At 40.2% G+C, this 20,642-nt stretch overlaps 1 protein-coding gene across 3 annotated transcripts in view; it reads right to left on the bottom strand.

Annotated features, from left to right (window-relative positions):
- LOC146805741 (ATP-binding cassette sub-family C member 2-like) overlaps positions 1–20,642 on the bottom strand; it is a 417,933-nt gene that overhangs the window by 45,335 nt on the left and 351,956 nt on the right. For all 3 annotated transcript variants that reach the window (XM_085623042.1, XM_085623044.1, XM_085623043.1), the window contains 4 exons: positions 17,493–17,692; positions 4,823–4,949; positions 4,473–4,574; positions 109–252 (listed from right to left, as the gene is read on the bottom strand). In XM_085623042.1, the coding sequence (XP_085479168.1) occupies positions 109–252; positions 4,473–4,574; positions 4,823–4,949; positions 17,493–17,692 (573 nt within the window). The remainder of the gene's footprint in view (positions 1–108; positions 253–4,472; positions 4,575–4,822; positions 4,950–17,492; positions 17,693–20,642) is intronic.

Here is a 20,642-nt window from a genome sequence, read left to right as displayed (position 1 = left end):
ACAGTGAATAACTTGGCTATACCAGGATCTCCTGGAAGGTAGGCGGACTTGCCAGCAGCAAACAGTGTACTCACTGATATGGCTCATGCACTTTTAAACGTACAATACCTTCTCATTAGAACCCAATTCAAAGGTGATGTCCCTTAGAGCAAGATCAAGATCTCTTCTGTAGCGAGTCTGATAATGTGTGAACTGTATAATTCCTTTATCGGGCCATGATTTAGGGGGCCTTCTAGATGTAATCCAGGGAGCCTACGAGAGAGAGAATAATGTCTCTGTTGATGGAAGTTTCAATTTAAAAGCATGCAAGATTTTATAACAACATCTTTTTTCTCAAGAAAGCATGGCTACAAAATCATACACACTGAAACAATATATTAAACACACATCACCCCAAAAGGAAATATATTGAAGCAGCTCGATAGCTGTGCCCATAGGGTTACAATGAATGACAGTGTATGAAGGAATTTCGAGCAACACCACCAATGATGTAATAAGCAATGGTAAAGGTCGTAACCCACTAGGAATCCTTTGCCCAGAAGTCCTGCAGTTTACATTCAATTATTTAGGTTGTTAGCCTCTCCCTCTCCAATGCTTAATTTGATTTAAAAAAAACACAAAAAACTATTAAATAAAGTGCAGGGGCACAAAGTTATTTGTAGGAGCCAACCATTGTTGCTGCTGAATGCTGGATTTTACAGATACCAAGGGTGCCTCTTTCCATCACCTTCATGTCCTGACACTTTATCTCACTGTTTCGGATTTTTTGTATCCCTTCTTTCTCCCATTGTCACTGTTTTCCTATCTCTTGCTTCTTCCTTCTTTCTCCATTTTCTACCTTTCTTTCTCTCATTTGCTGTGGGTCGAAGACTCTTCACCTACCTTCCAGGTAATCACAGCACGCTATTCTCTCCATGCTCTTCAACATCTCCTTAACCCATGGAGCACGTGCAGTAGTCCAAATGACAAACAACAACATAGACACTTTTCATGAAAGAAACATATCCTTTCACCCCTCCCTAGCCTTTGTGAGCTTATTCTGGACAACTGCAAAATCTTGCAAAACTGCTTGCAGATTAACTTGTCTGACATCAATCTCAACACCATCAATAAATCCACCATGGGGAATATTCTTCTTATCACTTCTTCCTCGTTCTGATGTCTGTCTATCCATCTAGTGCTCATTCCAACCAAGCGCATTTCAATTCATCTTATCTAACAACCAAATGTCTAGAATTCCATCACGGAACTATAGCACTATAACCATCTACCTCCAGGATTTCAATCTGCCAGGGGAATGGTTCATGGAATCAATACAAAAATGCATACACTCATAAATTACATGACATCATTACAATGCACACTCAACCTCCCTAATCCACTAGACAATCTAGACCCTGGACCTCCAATGCTTAGTTCTGCACCCCATTTACTGGCCTGAACACCATCCCTTTATTTTCATTTTAAACTCTCACAACAGCCCTAGACAATATCTGGACTAAAGCAACAAGAACAATCACAAAATCAGTTTTTCCACCAACACACTTCAATAAGATCTTATCTCTAAACAACGGAGAACAACAGCTGGTATGAACTCTTTCCACTCTCAACCCCTAGACTTCTGTTCTTAGCTTCCTCTGCAGCCATCTATCCACCAGAAAACACTCATAACCAAACCATGTTACTATGCTACACACGGATACTTTAACCTGTTTGAAACTTTCTACATTATTGACCTTCTATCTTTACTAGTGGCCCGAATGCCCTGATTAGATATCACCACCAGAAGCCTCAGCTAGTTAAACTGTGCTTCCCAAAGGCAGATATCAATTCCTTTAAATGTGAATCCTATAGATTCCTGTTTTGAGGCAATCGTCTTTGCCAAATTCCTGGTGGCAACACTCACACTTATTGATAAATCTCCACATAAAATCCTTGAGATCCTGCTCATCCTATGATACATCTCCTTGCACCAAAATGTTGAGGCACTTAACTATACCTTTAATATCACCACATGACAACATCCACTGCCCGAGGTCCTGCTTTGACACCATCCCAGCTTGGGTGTTTGCCATGTACCCAAAGCTAACATGACCAAAATGCTGTTCATCCTCACTGTTAGCATGCAGCAGTCCCAGAGAAAGGCATAAATCTCTCCACAATAAACCTTAATAACTTCTCCCCTGTCTTGCAAGAAATACCAGGTGCTCCAAATATACACAAGTTGTTCCTTCAATCGCCACGTGCAAAGGAAGTGCAGACAACTTGGTATGCACTTCACCTCCTCCACAGAACTAAATGTTTTTACTTCTCAACAACTTTGACTCCACTGCTCAGACAAAGCCCTTCTGCTGGCCTTCCAGGCTCCACTGAAAGCTGTCCTACAAGCAACCTCACCCCCTTCATCACCAGGCTATATAAATGTAATGACATTACATTACTTTAAATCAATTACACTGGCTTCTCTATATTGGTGAATATCAAATTCAAGCCCTTCCAAATAAGCATTAAAGCCAGATAAAACCTCACAGAGATGGTGCATATCCCCGATTGTCTTCACACAAAATGTAGCACTTCTCTAGCAATATTCAGGGTTTAAAAGGCTCATATGAAATGGACAAGGAAATAATTATAGCAACATATATAAAAAAAAGTCTGGTATACAAGACTTTTTTCATTCTCAGGAACAATTTACGAAAGAAATAAAGAACTAAACTCCTCCCTCTTTAACATGTTATTGCCACCAACTGAATACTGACCCATCCATAACAACCTACATGTTGACATGTAGAATATATTTACATATGACCACCTTTGCCTGAAATGTTTTGTATTATGTATATGTATAACATTGAACTCTGAAATTATCCCTCAATGGATTAGGGTTAAACACACTAGCCTTACACATATCTCCTTATAACAACAGAAAGTGCCAACCTTCCTCACTAGTGAGGTCTGCACTTTACAACTATCGAAAGTAAAATTAAATTAAATAAACATTTGGTACCACAAGTTAATACGATAGTACAGTTGAACAAACATTTGCAGTGCAATCGGTCTCACATTAGTTACATTTAAAGCTATTGGTATTGCAAATGAGAATGTTTGTTAGAATTTTTTTCTCTCAAACAATATACTAGCAGCAGCATAACTAATAAAAGAAAATCCATGAAACAAGGAACGGGTACAGAACCTTCGCCTGTTACTAGGTGTCCCTGCTGGCACATATAGGAAGCACTGCAGAGCTTAGCCTGCTGCTGTGGCTGTTGTCTTGCTTAAATTCGCTCAAATCCATCATGCACACACTGAAATTTCGGTGTGCAGACAGAGGAAGATGTAACACTGTGCATGCGCAAGAAAAGACAAAAGAAAGCCATTCGTGTAACACTGCAATTTAGCATCAGATGTGTAAAGCTAAAGCACGGCGTGCCGCGATTGCTACATAACTAAATAAATAGAAAAAAAAAGTTGTGCATCTGCCAATGTTTTTTCTATTTATTTACTTTTGTAGCAATCGCGGCACGCTACGCTTTAGCTTTAGATGTTTAAAACTAAAGTGCAGTGTGCTGCCATTGCTACAAAACTAAATATATGGAAAACAAATGACCCACTTTTTTTTCTATTTATTGACTTTTGTAGCAATGGTAGCACATTGCTCGTTAGCTTCAGATGTTTGAAGCTAAAGCGTGGCATGCCGTGATTGGTATAAAAGTAAATAAACGGAGAAGAAATGCGGTGGCCGTCCTCCTTTTTTTTTACTTTCGTAGTAATCGCGGCATGTCACGCTTTCACTTCAGATGTTTAAAGCTAAAGCGTGGCGTGCAAATAAATGGGGAAAAAATGCAATGGCCACCCGTGCACCATGCCGTGCCTGCTTCAGCAGGACATTAATTAACTAAATAGTGCTCACTAATTGTTCATACAATCTAGAGAGTAAGGACACATGTAAGACAGGCTGTCCTCATGGGACGTAACAACAGAAAAGAGGGATGTACTAAGCAGGGACTACTAAGCATATTCAGGACTCAAAAGCCATCATTTCCAAAGGACAGTAAGAGCAGCCAATTGAAAAGATGGGAGAAAAATTGGCGGAGCTTAAAATCCATACCTGAATACAGCATGTCTCAAAGAGACAGTACAAGTGCTGCCTAGGCGTGACCCAAAAATGAATCTACTATAGATATGCATCCTAAATTACCTTGATTTGAGTGCTAGCAGGTTGACTCAGACTTTTCGTGTTACAGAAAGTTAAAATGAGTAATATTTAATTTGATAACAATAACATCTGCTATATATACCTAGTCACATTTAATGTTGTGGGGTGCATTTAACTGCACACCACATTTGATTGTAGCACCTATTATTTAAGCTGTAATAATGCCACTCATTGTTGCTAAGAATAAGGTGTTTTAGTGGAAAAAGGTATTTGCATAAAAACTGAAAAGTAGTGTTAGCCTTTCCAAAATGCTTACCTCCTTTTCCATTTCTGCATACTCACATACTCTCTCAATAGCGACACCATTCGTTTCTATTTCACAAGCTTTTCGAACCCAGAAATTTAATGTTTGAGTGATCTTTAAAAAAATGGAGTAAAATTGTATTACAATACAAAAACAATGCCTGTTGTAAAACATCTTATTTGTTCTGAAGCAATTTACTGATATGCAAGATAGCATGCATAGTACAAAAACTGAAGGTGATAGGTGGAAGGCTTGCAGAAGACTGCCATCTAGTAAAATTACAGAACGGGCAATTCACAATACAACTTTCTCATTTCGTTTATGCAACCTGTTTATTAGTAGTCATCTTATTATATACTTACATTCAAGGCATACGATACTGATAAACCAACTATGCTGGAAGTAATTGTGTCTCTAGTCAGAACTGCAAACAGAGCAGCAAAGAACACCATCAAGTTGCCAAGAAACTCCAGTCTGACTGCCAGCCATCTGCAATAACCAAATACAACACAAAAGAGAAAAAGCCATAACAAACTGAAACTTCATTCCGTTTTTTAATTTATAAAGCACCCAAAAAGAACTCAAATTAAACATTTTTATGAAGTTATTTTATATCCATACCCTATCTCGCAGTATGAAACTGGATTAAACGTTTCATATGGTCTACGCGGGCCTTGGAATTTAATAAAAGTAACTGGGATGTTCAATAAGACATAAATCATAAATGAAATAAGCTGTGGGGTTGGACTCACGTTAAACCCAGATTGGTCAACTCCTACTTTCATCTACCTAGGATACCATATTTATAATGAAAATGTAAAAATGGATAGCTGGTAAACATGTGCTTTTTACATAAGCACTTTTTTCACGTATTGTATGTACTGTGATGCATCAAGTCACATTGAATCTGCTGGTGCCTTTCAACTGTTATATATTTGTGGCAATGAAAGGAATAACGTGGTCTTCTGAAAAATCAAAGAATTCAAAAGAGAATACAATACAAATGCAAATGAAAAGTAAAAAAACTAAAACAAATATAGAACAAAAGTTTGGATGAGCCAAGAGGTATTATTTAGCTTATTCAATTCTCAATGTCTCCAAAACAATTCTCTTTGTTTCTTATGGTTGCTTTTACTTCCATGTACTTTCTAATTTAAGACACTCTGAAGCATAAGTTACCAATGCACAACTAAAAATCTAATGTTATTTTTAAATTGTGTAATTTAACAAGCAATATCTTTCGTTATAGAGCTCAAGCGAGTATCAAAAATGTGAATGCCGGTGACGGAATATCTTTACACTATTGTTCAACTTTAATATACCCTTATCTATTATGTGCTCTAAAGCAAAAATACATGCTCCAATATGAACGCCTAGATTGGCCAGTCAATTGAGCAAAGTGGAAAGCCAGCAAGATGCAAAGCATAGATGATCTCTACAAGGAGGATAGGCTTAAACCATTTCACACGGTCTGTGAGGTATATGGGATGCCACTCTCACACCACTGGTGATACTGCCAATTACAACCCTACTTGAGAAGTCAATTTGGGCCCGATGCCAACAAATACCTAAACCACTGATCCACAAATATATAGTCACCCAGGGGATATCTCTGGGCACGGTCTCATCTTCTACAAGATCCGTGATTAAATAACACTGGCAAGTGAGGCCAGCACTAGACTACATTGATGAAGATTGGCTAGCTCTCATTGAGCATTATGACTACACTTAACAGGAAGCCAGACTGAAGGTTTCATACTTCAAAGTACTTCATAACTGGTATTGATCCCCATGTAAACTTAAAAAAGCCAGGTTAGCCTGGGCAATAACTGCTGGAATTGTGCAGAACTGGATTATGACCTAGTTCACATACTGCAAGTACTCCATGACACTAGTCTATGTCACTTGATAGAATCGGCCAAATTAGCCCTTTTGCATGACACATATAACACAGAGGATGCTACATCTGACTGGAGGAGATAGATGTCCACCGCTCTTATGGTGCCTAAAATTTGTATACTCCATCACTGGCACTCCTCAAACATACCAAAGCACATATAATGATTAACAGAAATATTTAAGCTAGCTATGTACGAGAGGCAAAAATACACCATGCAAAACCAAGATTTGGGGCCATTTCATACATCACATAGACCCTTAGGAATGTATCTCTTGCCCATTCCCCTTCAGCCCCTGAGCCTACCTGAGTTAATAAGATCAGCCTTAAGATGGAGGGAAACAAGAGAAACTGGGAGGCCAGGTTGGGAAAATCTATGCTTTGGAGGGATGAGTCGGCCACCAGGAGTATAAAGAAACTTAGATAGGAAATGTTGTTTATGGTAGTGTTGTTGATGATATTGTCGACAGGACTGATTCCTAATTCTGATATTATTGACACACCTTAGTGCAGGTAATGCATTAGTACAGCATAACCATGATATTTGGGAGGATATTGGCCAGGCATGCATTTCTCCCTCTTCTTTATCTTCCTTCCTTCCTTCCTTTTCTTTCTTTTTGCTTCATATAACATTATAAAGTATGAAGGAACACATTTGGATGAGAGATGTATAACCGTTTATTTCAGGTGGAAAATAGTGTAATTTATGAAAGTTGTTAAACATGTACATATTAGAGCTATGTCCATTATGTTACCCAGGTCACCTGCCAACATAGAAATGTACCAAAAAAAAGAAGGTTATGCAAAACATGCCAGAATTCGTGAAGGAGAGTAGTTCAGAAGTAGTTTTGAAAAGCAGAGAGTGTCTCCCCATTCTATTTAGCATACACCTCAATTCCACCACCATACTGTAGATGATACACATTCCCATATACATCAACAGTGTGTAAAAATTAATATGGTACAAAATTTGGAAGTGCATGGAAAAGAGAATAATAATATTCTTTAATATTCTAATCTTTAAATAGCGGGCATTCTGTGTTTCATTAAACTTAGAGTTGTATTTAACAATAGATTTCTGTAGGTAATTTTCAACAACGTTTTGAGGCAGGCTGTTTCTGTGACTTATAGATATTTAAAAAACCTGATTAAACACCTCTACCTTTGTGGAGTTTATTAGAAATGTTTCAGTTTTAGAGTCATTTATTTTTCAAACAGAATAGACTACGAACTCCTGCAAGGTAAAACAAAATCACATTTGCAAGTGTAATCCAGATTTTATTAAGATTGGAAACAATGTACTGGTAAATATTGCCTATGGACAATGTTAGGGTGCAGTACATCAGTCTGAAAATGCCAATGGCATAAAATTCAGATGTCACATTTCACCTGCAGTGTGGACTTAACACCACCCACATGAGTGCCTTCAAACTGTGGCCTGAGGGACGTCTCCGTAATCTGAATTTGTTGTAGCACCCTCCACGTGTCAAAGGGCATCCTTTGGGCATGCTTAAAAACCATACTTTTACCATCAACAAAGTTACCTATAACAGTGCCTTGGAGCAAACAAATTCTGGGTGTGTAATATGTAAATGTGAGTACTTGCAAATATGGATTTGCCATCAGCTCTAATAGGAATCAAAAGTACTACTTGCTCCATAATGCTGATGCAGGAAAGCCATTTTGCCAAGGCGTGCTCTTAGAATAAAAATGACATATTTCAAAGTCTGCTTTGGAAAGAACAGAAAGAAATCGCCATAGCACTGTGATAGCAAAAAAATCAATGTGTTGGTTAACATAGATTAATTGTACATTTGCCCCAAAGGTGACCTTTTAGCTTGAAATCTGGGTGATCCTCAAATTGATTCTGCCAGGCTGCCTTCCAGCAGTGGAAGCAAATAGATTTCTCCAGCTCAAGACCATGGAACAAAAGCTACTCATGCATCATACAAGAACCATCTTCAGCTGGTTTTCTACTGATGGGACTCATGTTACCTCACTGTAATATGTTGGATGACAGTCCACATAATGTTGGGGACTCCTGCCACCTAGATCATGCCTTCTTGAATGGATAGTTTTATCCCAAGTCAGATAAAGTGTTACAAAAGTGAGTATGATATAGTGGGATAGGAGCAATTGTGTGTGTGTGTGACACAGAGGCACAGTGATGTCCAACAACCAGAGTTGAAGTACTACTATTCATTAGAGTTCCCACTACTAGAGAATCAGAGCACCTCTGGACTTGAAAGAGGACACACCAGGAAGCCTGCTACTGGGCCTGTCTGGGAAATTAGAGAGCAGTGGATTCCGCTTTCCCTTGTACTCAAGCTTTGGAGGTACTACTCAAGGGCAAAGACCAGTGTTCCTTATGTAGTTCAAGAGAGATCATGGACAAAGAAGGGCACCACAGTGGAAGAACCTATTGGGACTGGAATTGACTGGGCCCAGTCGGGAGTGAGTGGTTGAGCTTGTCAGTGATTTCTTTCTGTGCCCAGGTAATCTAAAAGCTGGCCCTAGCCACTAGGGTGTTATAAGAATGATCAGGATATCCAGCATCCTGAAGAAGCTGGAAATAGAAAATGTTCAAATTCTAGACAACTGGGACAAGGTGCTGAGGCTTTTGAAGAAACGTATACAATTATGAGGCTAGATTTTCTGGTTAGTTTAGTTCACAGCTGCAGTAGGAGCACAGAAGTTATCTGATCTCAAGGAACACTACACTCATGAGCATTTTGCAATCCTGCTCCACTGGAGGATTTCATAAGCTAAAATAAACAAATTCTCAAAAGTGCATAGCATTAGGGTGAAAAGGTGTAAAATTTGAAGAGACTATGGTGGCTATGGATTTCATGTAGCTCCTGCTCTGAGGTTTTGGAGCTACTACTGAAAATGTCAGTAGCATTCCAGATTCATAGAATCAAATCTCACAGAGCCCTTGTCAGTCACACAGTTCTAACTTGCCCCATTGAAGGAATTTGACTTACATCTGAGAGACTAAGGGGCTACTTAGAGTTTGGGTGATGTGAAACTAAGTTTTGGAATTGTACAGTTTGTTTTCTTGAGTTTTATATTATTTTGGTGCTGTCTAAATATTTTTCTCACGTTTCTCTGAGGAAAGCCAATCTCCTTTCTACCAAATTTACCCAGGATTTTCTAGTGAAACTATGTTTAACTAACACTGGATTATTAATATTTGTTGCATTTCATACCCTGATCTCCCCGCAGTTAATAATCAAGCTTATTGCAAGTCCTTAATAATTTACATCATAGATTTGGTAATCTTTGGGCATAATCATTAAAAGTCATCTATAAAAAGCACATGTATGATGAAGAAGGAACCAAAATTAAAGCTTCTGTGTGGGCATGGGTTGAATAGTTTAAAAATTTCAAACCCTTGCAGACCTTACTCAATAAAACACATGAACCATTGTGAGATTTACAAATCCCATCAGGATGTGCGGTAAGGTAAATATATAAATGTTGTATGAATTGTATGTAAGAAGGCAAATAAAAGTCTGCAAGGAGTGTTTTTTGAGCCAAAGACAACAGAGGAGACTAACTGTACCATGAAATAAATGGGTACTGATGATAAAAGTTCTTAACAAATCATCCTGCTCCTGTCTTTCGGTTAACCTGCCTAACTTCAATTATTCTTCTATTCACTTATTTCTTCCCAATATCCCTAATATTTTCCTCTTCACAATCAGCAATAATAATTCAGTAATTCTTTTGTCAAATTGGAAAATGTAGTTTAAACACAACAAACACGGGAGTGCCAATACTGATAATCCATTTGATATTTAAACCAGACAATCTTAGTGTTTATGTATTTAACAGTTTAGTGCTTTTGGATTTATATGGATTGATTTGGTAATGATATTTCATGTGTAATGTTTGCACTATAATGGATTATTGTCTGTACTAGGTGATGTCTGGTGCTGGCCCCTGGCTTTTGAATTTAAAAACATTTTGGTCAGGTTTTTGGAAAGATTGGCTTGTGTATGACTGTAGTTTAGTATGGGTGATGTATGTGGAATGATTGTGATATGAAAGTAGCAAGTAAGACTGGTGTAATGTGTGTAGTAATTTGATGAATATATGGTTGATTTTTTGTTTTTAGATATTTAGTTCTGTCGAAAGTGATTTGGTTTCTTAAAGAAAGAATTAATTTGGAACCTAAAAATGTTAAATTAGTTCTAATAAAATTCAAATTTAGCAAAAGATTGCCTAAGGTTGCTTTAGATTTGTTCTAGGCACGAGTTTAAATATCAAATGGATTATCAGTATTGACACTCCCGTGTTGGTTGTCTTTGAATAGGCTCAGCCTTACTGATTAGAGCCTGGACCCTGTATTTGTTTCTATGCAATGCATCTTAGGCATTATAAAATCAAATTATTTTCAGAAAATGAATACAGAATTATCAATAAAGAATAAGAAAAATAGGAATCGTAGAAAGACATTAGAAAAGAACATACAGGTCCTAAAATTAGAGGTAGAAGAAAGAGAAATGGAGTAAAATCATTAAAATACTTCATTTAAAAACATTTAAAATACCCGGTCTCGTCAAAGTGCTCTCTGGCAACCAACTGAACTATATTACAAAGGTTGCCAAATAATTAGAAGTCTTGGGCCTGCATATAGATGCCTCCAGTCAACCCATCTCTTCGCATTTTTTGATTTGGCAGTTACTCCCTCTATGTCCATGACTCCTTCATCTGTAGTTCCCTACCTCTTTATCTGAGACTTGAAAGCAGTCACCTCAAATTCAGAGGATTCTTAAAGACACTTTTCACGGTGGTCTCACTATCATAGCACTCTCCAGTTTCATTCTATTTCCTGGCCAGTCAAACGCCTACAGCTTTGTCTACCTTTGAGGGACACATTCAAAATCAGGCTTTCTCCAGGTTATTGTCCACCACTGCTTGATGATCAACTGCTTCTGTTACACCGGTTTTGGCATAAGAATATAATGTAACTTGCATTTCCCCGTATACAGATGGTTTATAGTGCTCTACAAACCCCACAAATAAGATAAACAAAGATAAGATAACCCTGTCTACAATATTTTAAGCAGCTGACCAAAAAAACATCCAGCCACTAATATGAGTTGGGCTCACCAAAACCACTTTTTCCTGGCTCTCCTCCTACCAACCCACTTCTGTTCTAGTGATTGCTCCAGCACCATTTCAAACATGATACCAGTTGGTGCCTCCCTCCAAAAAACAAGGCATTGCAGGCACCTTCTTGACCAGTGACATGTCTTGTACCCATGTCCCATGTCATGTACTGGTTATAATTATTCTTGCTATCACTTTATTCCTTTGATACTGATGAAATTTCAATTGATGATTTTAATGTTCTCCTATTTCTCAGAAATGTATTTGTAATAAATAAATGGAAATTGAAAATAAATCATTTCCCAATAGAGAACCATTTCATTTTTTGCAATGACCCGAGATTTTAATTTTCTTTTTCACTGACTGTTCCTCTATCATCCGGTCAAGGTTGAGCACACACTATTTTGTTATAAATTAGCTTTATTTCTAACTCTGGTTTCATTTCACTGTATGTAATAAGAGTTTTTGTTGGCATGTTTTTAAATATGCCTATCTCATAGGCATTGATTTATAGTTTAGCTGAGGTATCTGCAGTGTGCTTCTCCCTGTGTCCTCTAAGACGGACGTCAACCATATTTTTGCCTGCTTAAAATAACTGATCCATGACACTCTTTTGAAGAAATCAGGCTTATCACTGGTTCTAATGTGACAGCATAAACATAGTCAAAGAACGTATCACTGACCAGAGGGCAAACATTTTTTTGTTTCCTTCACACATCATCAGTAAACTCTCAGGAAGGACAGTCTTGCAGAAGCATCTCTATTTCAGTTCCCCTCCTACTTCCAGAGCTGAGGCTTCTGTTAATGAGGTCACAATGCAGAATGTGATGAGGGCAACCCTGCATGCATGTCCAGGAACTGGAAGAAGAGCATCCATTTCCCCTTATCTCTTGCACTCAAAGCCAACTAATCCTCCTTTTCATCGCTGCGGGCTTAATTCTCCAAGACTTCTTTGCCTGAATTTGTGGCTTTTGGCTTTACAGCAAAATGTGATTACCCTAATTTCATCTACAAACCTCACCTTCATCAAAAACCACCTTTGCAAACTCCATCCAAATCCCACAGTTCTCTGTGCCAAAAATGTAATTAAAGCACTAGTCCTAAACAAGCCAGACTCCTGCAAGAGCCTTTTTCTAGACTCCCATTAGTGTGCCTTCTTTCATACTACAAAGTCGTCTACCAAATATTCAACTTTACAAGATACCACTTCCCCTTCACAAGTAGACATCAGGCATACCTGTTTAGGTCATACAACAGCACCTTATACAATTTCTTCAAGCCTGCATTAAAATCTATCAACTACCTTGCCTATTTTGGATCTTGCACATATAATATTTCTGTGCAATCTTTCTGGCATTGTCTGCTCACAAACCCAAAGTCATCTTATCACCCCAAAGCACCTGTGCCATCTCTCAGTTTAGATTATTTTGCATCTAGTGATATGCCCGCCTCATCTTTCAGAAACCTGCCTTTAACTAGAACACTGTCATAATGGCCCTCCAATTGTGCTTCCTTTAACATGGTTTGGGTAACTTTCCTTCCATAAATGCACACTTGCACCACACAAATTTGTGGAGTAGTTTTACGTATTTATTTAGGGTACTAATGTCGGGAATGTGAGTAAATGCCCTCATAGTTTCTACTAGCAGAGTAGTAACAACATTTCCAGTAACCACCCTCCTATCTACCCCTTTTTCTAAATATACTACTGCGGAAATTCTGACCACCTGGTGTAATTGGCACATAAGTTCCATATTCGCCCCTCAATGTCCACATATCCTCTTAAAGATTATTTCCAGCCTTAGAGGCACCATTTAGAAAACATGCGTATAAAAATAGTTCAGAGTATTGAGTTAATTGACTCCAAGTCGCTGCCAAAATCCAATAAACATATTTGTAATTGACCTTTGGCCGGCAAAGTTACTATGGAGAATTACACAAGACTGCCTCACTGCGGCTAAAAGTTATATTTCAGTTTTCTGTACCTAAATATAATTCAACATATAAAAGAGAGAAATATGCTTCATAATTTTGTTCAGGAAGGTAATGCCAAACTTGCCAGAATTTGTGAAGGAGAGCTGTTCAGAAATAGTTTTGAAAATCAGAGAGACTCTCTCAACTGTATACCAACATTTTGTTTTAAAAACATTAGGGCCAATTCACAAATCCATTATTGAGTACATGAAATAGAACTGCAGATGTATAAAGTGGTCAACTCCCTATTAGAAAAAGTGCAAACAGGGCACAAACCTTTCTCTCTGCCAGAGCTCCGCAGGCAGACGCCGGGAGTCACGTTCTTTTTAATAGCTTGTTAAATCTGTTTTTAACTGTGTTTATTCAATTTTAAGCTTGTTGCTTCACCTACCTGAACCTAATCTTAAACAGCGTCCTTCGTGACGGCTGCAACGACCCCTAGCTCGCCTCCCCGGCGACGCACAGGCCACGCCCACTTTCAAGGCCACGCCCTCCCCCGCCCATATCATGTGTTGCCTCCGGAAGCGCAGCGGACGAGCGCAGCGGGAGCGCCGTTTGCGCGCCGAAGGCGCGCCTAGGGCAAGCCCGTCTGCGCCCGTCCGCGGCAGACCGGGGCACGGGGCCAGACCCCCTATTCCTCACCTCCCAGATAACTGATACGATAAAGAGGAGCTCCTCAACCTTCGCAACAAATACTTTAAGGTATGTGAGCACAGTATTGATCTCAGTATACGCAGTCCTACAAATCCCTGTGAACACTGTGGCTTCATCCTCAATAAGCATCCTAAAGCAAGCACGCCCAACGACAACGCCCGACCAGAGCACACTAGGAAAATCAGTGGCGCTCTGCTTAACTGTCGTTCTCTCAAAAAACATAAACTAGAAGTATTCGACCTTATAATAGACAACAAATGGGACATACTATGCCTCACTGAAACTTGGCTGGACGAGGACTCAGACCCTGAAGTCAGGGAGGCCCTTCCCCCTGGCTATGCAATTTGCAGGCAGGATAGACCTAAGGGAAGGGGAGGTGGCATTGCCATAATCTATAGAGTGAATATGACATGCTCCCTCGAACCAGCTAATATAAAAGATAGCGAAACTGGAGCTTTCTCCATCGGTATCGACAAAAATACGGTCATCAAAGGCCTATTAATCTATAGACCCCCGGGAGGTAGTAGAAACTTCGCGGAAAGTCTCATCCAGAACGCTACCCCATTGGCTATGAGATACAGGAAGTTCCTTGTATTAGGGGATCTTAATCTCCACTTCGAAGACTTCAACAATTCAGCTGCTCAAGAATTGCGTCAAGAGCTGCAAACCATACAATTAGAAATAGCCTCCCTCCTCCCGACCCATCGACAGGGACACCAACTTGACCCCATCTTTAGTAATTTGGAGGATCTGAAACAGGACCCTCCCATTCCTTTGCTGTGGACCGACCACTTCCTAGTCCCCTTTCACTTCCTAGTCAAGACTCACCATAAACAAACCCACCATAGCGCCAATAAACAACAAAGGAAATGGGCCCGTTTCTCCATGGACTCTTTTGAATATCACTTCCTACTGAATGGTTCCCCCACAGACTTAGGAGTAGATGTTGACAAGGCTTGCATGGCCCTGGACGGACACATCACTAAAGCCCTAAACATCACTGCCCCTTGGGCCAATAAGGGCCCGGAGCGGCAAACTAAAACTGCACCTTGGTTCAGCACAGCTCTTAGAGAAACCAAGGCAGCCTGCAAGAGGCTCGAACGTGCCTGGAGAAAGAACTATTCACCAGAGGCAAGAGATGTGTACAAAGCTAGCATAAAAAAATACCACTTCCAAATTAGGAAAACCAAAGCGACCTTCTACGCTGACCGTATAGATAGTGCTAACTGCTCATCCAAGGAGCTCTTTAGGATCTATAAAGAGATCACTACACCTCCCCCCTCTTTAGAGCAGGCCGATACCTCAGTACAATCTTGTAACGTCATTGCGGAATTTTTTCACAAAAAAGTACGCGACATTTACACCAGTTTCCCTGATGATGCCAGAACTGGCTCCAACCTTCTACCTCCTCAGGAAGAAGCGACTTGGGAGGCAAAGATCGAAGACTGCCTTACAGCATACCAGGTTCCGACAGAGGACCTTTTGATAGCCACTGCTAAAGGAATCAAATCAGGCTCCCCTCACGATCCTGCCCCTGCCAAATTCCTGGCCAGTGCCATGAGTCTTCTGGCACCGTATGTAGGCCATATATTGTCTACCTCTTTTAACACTGGCAAGGTCCCACACGGGTGGAAACAAGCAGTCGTACTGCCTCTTAAGAAAAAACCCCATATCAGTGCGTCCCAGCTTAGCAACCTGCGCCCCATTTCGCTCCTACCCTTCTTCTCAAAACTGGCGGAAAAGCTGGTCAACCAACAACTCTCAGCACACATAGAGTCCAGAGGCCTCCTGCATACCAACCAATCGGGCTTCCGGGCCCGCCACTCCACAGAATCAGCCCTCCTTTTTTCGACTGAGGCACTGAGGAAGCACGTGGACGCCGGGCATGTGGCGGCACTAGTGCTCCTGGACCTCAGCGCAGCCTTCGACACTGTAGCACATCATACGCTGCTACAGTGTCTGAAGAAAGGAGGGGTGACAGGCACGGCCTGGTTATGGCTGGAATCTTTTCTTACTAACCGTAGCTTCTCGGTGGAGCAAGGAGGAGCACGCTCCGACACCTTTGACCTCGGTCAAGGAGTGCCTCAGGGATCAAGCCTCAGTCCAACCCTTTTCAATTTATATGTCACCCCCGTGGCTACTACTGCGGAACGATATGGGGTGGAAGTAGTGACATACGCAGACGACACTCAGCTGGTGGTCGCACTGACCCAACCTGCTGAACAAGCCGCCGCGAACTTCTCATCATGCCTCCAAGAGCTGGCTGGATGGATGGCGAAGAACTGCCTCCGTCTGAACGGAGACAAGACTGAGGTGCTGATTGTAGGAAAACCCCCCTCAGTCTGGTCATCTGCCTGGTGGCCACAGACCCTGGGGCCTCTCCCTACCCCCAGTGATCAGGTCAAGAACCTTGGAGTATGGGTGGACTCAAAGCTTAATTACGACTACCACACCAGACGGGTCGCTGGTACGTGCTTTTCAATTCTACGGAAACTCCGTAAGACCCTGGACCTGCTCCCAGAATCTTCAAGGAAGACCCTGGTCCACGCTCTTGTCACGTCGAGACTGGACTACGGCAATGCTTTGTATCTAGGCGCCAACGCCACTAGTCGGCGTCGACTGCAGACAATCCAGAATGCTGCCGCTCGCCTGGTCCTCCGGCTGTCTAGAAGAGCCGCCTCTAAAAAATCTCTACAAATACTACATTGGCTTCCGATCAATGAAAGGATCGACTTCAAGGTCCTATGCATTGGTCACAGGATCGTACATGGCAAGGGCCCGGCCTTCCTTCGGAACCTTCTCTGCCCCTATACGCCTACCCGACAACTCCGCTCATTAGGAGCAGGCCTCCTCGCTGTCCCCAGACACAAGAGAGCCAGAATGGGGGGTAGATCCTTTCGTACTTTGGCGGCACATAAATGGAACTCTCTTCCCCTGAGCTTAAGAGTGGAAACATCGGAGCTCATCTTCCGCAGGAAACTTAAAACATTCCTCTTTCCTAAAGAATAGCCCCGTCTTGTCTGACTGACGGAGCAACTAGCTCTTCTGACAGCGCGGGGACACACTGACAGTGTAACCAGGCGCTATACAAAATCAGAAAAAAAAAAAAAAAAAAAATTATTATATACATTTTCCCTGAATATTCTCATTGTAGATGTTTTGGGACCAAGTTACAAAAGCATTCAACAAAAAACAACATGGCCAAGTAAAGTTTAACCCCATAATTGCCTATGTTCCACCATCCATATGGAACTCTGTTGTGCAGAATGATTATGTCTAAAGGGGCCGAGCTTCTTGAATCTGACATGTTCCTAAACACATTGTAGTATATCAGTAAAATGTAATCTTATTAGCACAGTAGTTTGAGGAGCCATAAAGCAGATATGTACCTGTTGGATATGACGTTGTTGTAGTAGCACACCAGGTTTTCATTGACAACATCTTTGTTTTGATTGATAAATCTCTCCTGATGGCCATATGCTCGGATTGTCGATGCTCCTAGTAGAGATTCACCGAAGTGAGAAATTACCGGGGACCGCGATGCTCCGTCTAGTCGTCGGATTTGTCGTGAACTAGCAATATAATATCGCTAATAAAAAAAAAACAAGCATGCATAGTAAAATAACTTCATTAAATATTAAATAAAATTTGAAAAAACAATTAAAAAGATGAAAGCTAAGGAATTTTGGTATACTGTTAATATTGATTAGTATTTTTCCTCATAGAACAAAATAAAAATGAGACATGATCAGGTGCAGGGATTCCCATCCCACTTTTACGTCATGTGACCAAGCAATACCTTAATAGAGAGATTGGTCAAAGGGTGATTAGTACCTAACTATGACTATGGCGAATCACATCCCAGAAACGTTTGAAACGTGCCTACTGGCAGGTAGACTAGGTTTATGAGCCTCACCATGCAAGCCAAGGCAACAATGATTTAATGTTTTAAGGATAAGAGTTACGAAACAATGCACATACTACAGGAGAGACCCTGGCCCACGTGGACTGCTGCGAGGAGAACTGAAAAATCAAGGAAGGTGATATAAGTGGTCAAGTGGTGTAGGTAGATACACAAGGACAGCTCCAACAGTGCAGGCCACCACTTTACAAGTGATACTGGAAACATGTTAGCGGGATTTGAAGCACTGGACAGGATAAGAAACTTCAACAACTCCAACAAGCCAATGGTAATATTGAAGCTTAGTTTGAAGTCAACAAATAAGTCCGTGAAAGGTTTGGTAGTTATGGAAGAAATGATGAGTTGTACAAGAAAGCCCTTGCAAGTGACATGAATGACCCCCCACACCATATTTTGTATGCAACCAGCAGTTAATTATATTCCAATACTGGGGTGATCTCATAGGTCCAGAGGCAAGGCAGCAGAATGATCAAGTTAAGTCCTTTCTGAGAAGGACCCATCCCTGGCCTCCAATTATAGCAAGAGTGGAATGGAAATAAATGCTTCAAGGAAATTCTTGTAAGGTTAAACACCTTGACCTGAACTGCAAACTGTGGGAAGGCTGCTGTCCTGCCTAGTCAGGAGCTTACAAAATGAAATAATGGAGTTGACATGAATTTTGGTACCATGCAAATCGGGGCTCCAAACAAGACTGACAAGCTTAGACTCTTTTCAAAACAGAGCTGCAGGTAAAAAGTTATCCATTTGAATTTGGTCAACAAGGCATCAGACACCAATTTGCTTGAGGGCCTTTGGTATCTCTGCAACCAGTCAGAAGCAACACAGACAATAAAGCAAAATAATCAGCTGATACTGATCCACTTGCCCTAAAGCCTTAAAGTATGTACCTTGGCTAAGAAGAATAATCTAGTGATGACAAACATGCCTAACGGTTTACAGAGACAACCAAGACATACCCTTTTGAAACAAGGCCTGCTGTCACTCAAAAAGAGTCTGTGGCATCAGGTGGACCTTAGCTAGGAGCCGAGCATCTTAAAAATTGGACAAGACACTAAATCAGTGAAGGTGCAGTAAGAGCAACTTTCAAATTTTAAAGACGAGCAAAGTAGTTGAAATGGAGCTGTTTTGCTGACTTTCATTTTTTTTATCTAGCTGTGGCTGAATACTTGGATTTTCAAATTAGAGTGCCAAAGGACCTCATTCTCTACTCAAATCATAGGTTATTCTCTTTTCTTTGACGAAGGAGTAATTCCACTTCTATCAGAACATATTCGCCCATTTTAGTCAATCCCCAAAGGACATTCTCTCTTAATGGAACTAATAGCTATTACCCCATAACTCCACACCTAAGACCTGAAGATCTTTTTGAAGATTGTATGTATTCCACCATTCAGGTCATCGAATGGATTCAATAACTGTAGTTTCTATATTCTTATGCATCAAAAAAAAGTTGCCCGAAGTGTGAAACAAATAATATTTGTATCACCATGACAAATGAATATACACAAAAAATCGAAATACTTATTTTAAGAGGTGTTTGGTATTCTTGTGCATTTTCCAAATCTCAGGATGGAATCATAGAATGATCATCTTATCACAAATTTCTCTCAAACTCACAAACACTGTCTACAAGAATGAATTAATGAAATTAATGAATGGGTCTAAGTCAGTGCTAGAGATTCACTGCCTATTTAGATTTGGCAGTCTATGGAGGTGGAGAGATTTAGAAGAAGATTTTATTGGCTTTTTGTGTTATGAACAACATAAATAAAACATTGAAGATGTCTGCTATTCCTATTACACATGATTTCACACATTTACCATTACATATAGAATGCAGGCTTACATTTTCGGAATAGATTCTTCACTCAAAGTTAATTTTGCTCCACCCACAACCCTCAAAGACATTTTTTTAATGTAATTAATTAGAGGAGCATCAATCCCAAAAAATTCATGAATGTATATAGAGGCAATGTTTACAATGCATAAAGACAGGTTAATAAATATCAAAAACCACATAAATATGAATTACTTAATCCAAAAGCCAATAAAACATTTCCATAATTGATGGGCTCTCCACATGATCACATTATACCTTGCCAGATTTTCTATGATTTTAAATATCCCATTATCGTACTTCTACAAGGTAAAAACGTGCACCTCTTGAGTCCATTCTATCTATCTAGTTGGCCACAGGTGCCTAGATCAGGTTCCCGGCTTTCTCGCCTTACGACCCTTACATAGATATAGATTACTCTTCAAGTGATACATAGACAAGTCTGGCTAACTGTTCATGATATTGGGGGGATCTGGGTTGAGCAAAAGAGTAGAGTACATATACGAGTCAACGCCATTACCCAGTTAATATAGTTGTCCCTTGTCCTTAGCAAATCGCTTGTCAATTTCAAACAACATCAGCTAAGACCTGTGTATTAAGTATAGACCTCAGATACCTACAAATTCTTTCCTTGAGGGCCTCTAACTTTGCAGAATTACAGATCATATGAGCTAAATCTGCTTCATTATTGCCTCATCGGAGACATCAAGCGTCAGGTCTTTTTCCCCCAACTAGACATCTTAGCTGGTGTGTAATACAAATTGAACAATGTTTTATAGT

The sequence above is a fragment of the Triturus cristatus genome, chromosome 8 (assembly GCF_964204655.1).
Source record: "Triturus cristatus chromosome 8, aTriCri1.1, whole genome shotgun sequence".
NCBI classification, from domain to species: Eukaryota; Metazoa; Chordata; class Amphibia; order Caudata; family Salamandridae; genus Triturus; species Triturus cristatus.
The sequence above is the reverse complement of the archived record's forward strand: the minus strand, read 5'-3'. Positions and strand labels throughout refer to the sequence as shown.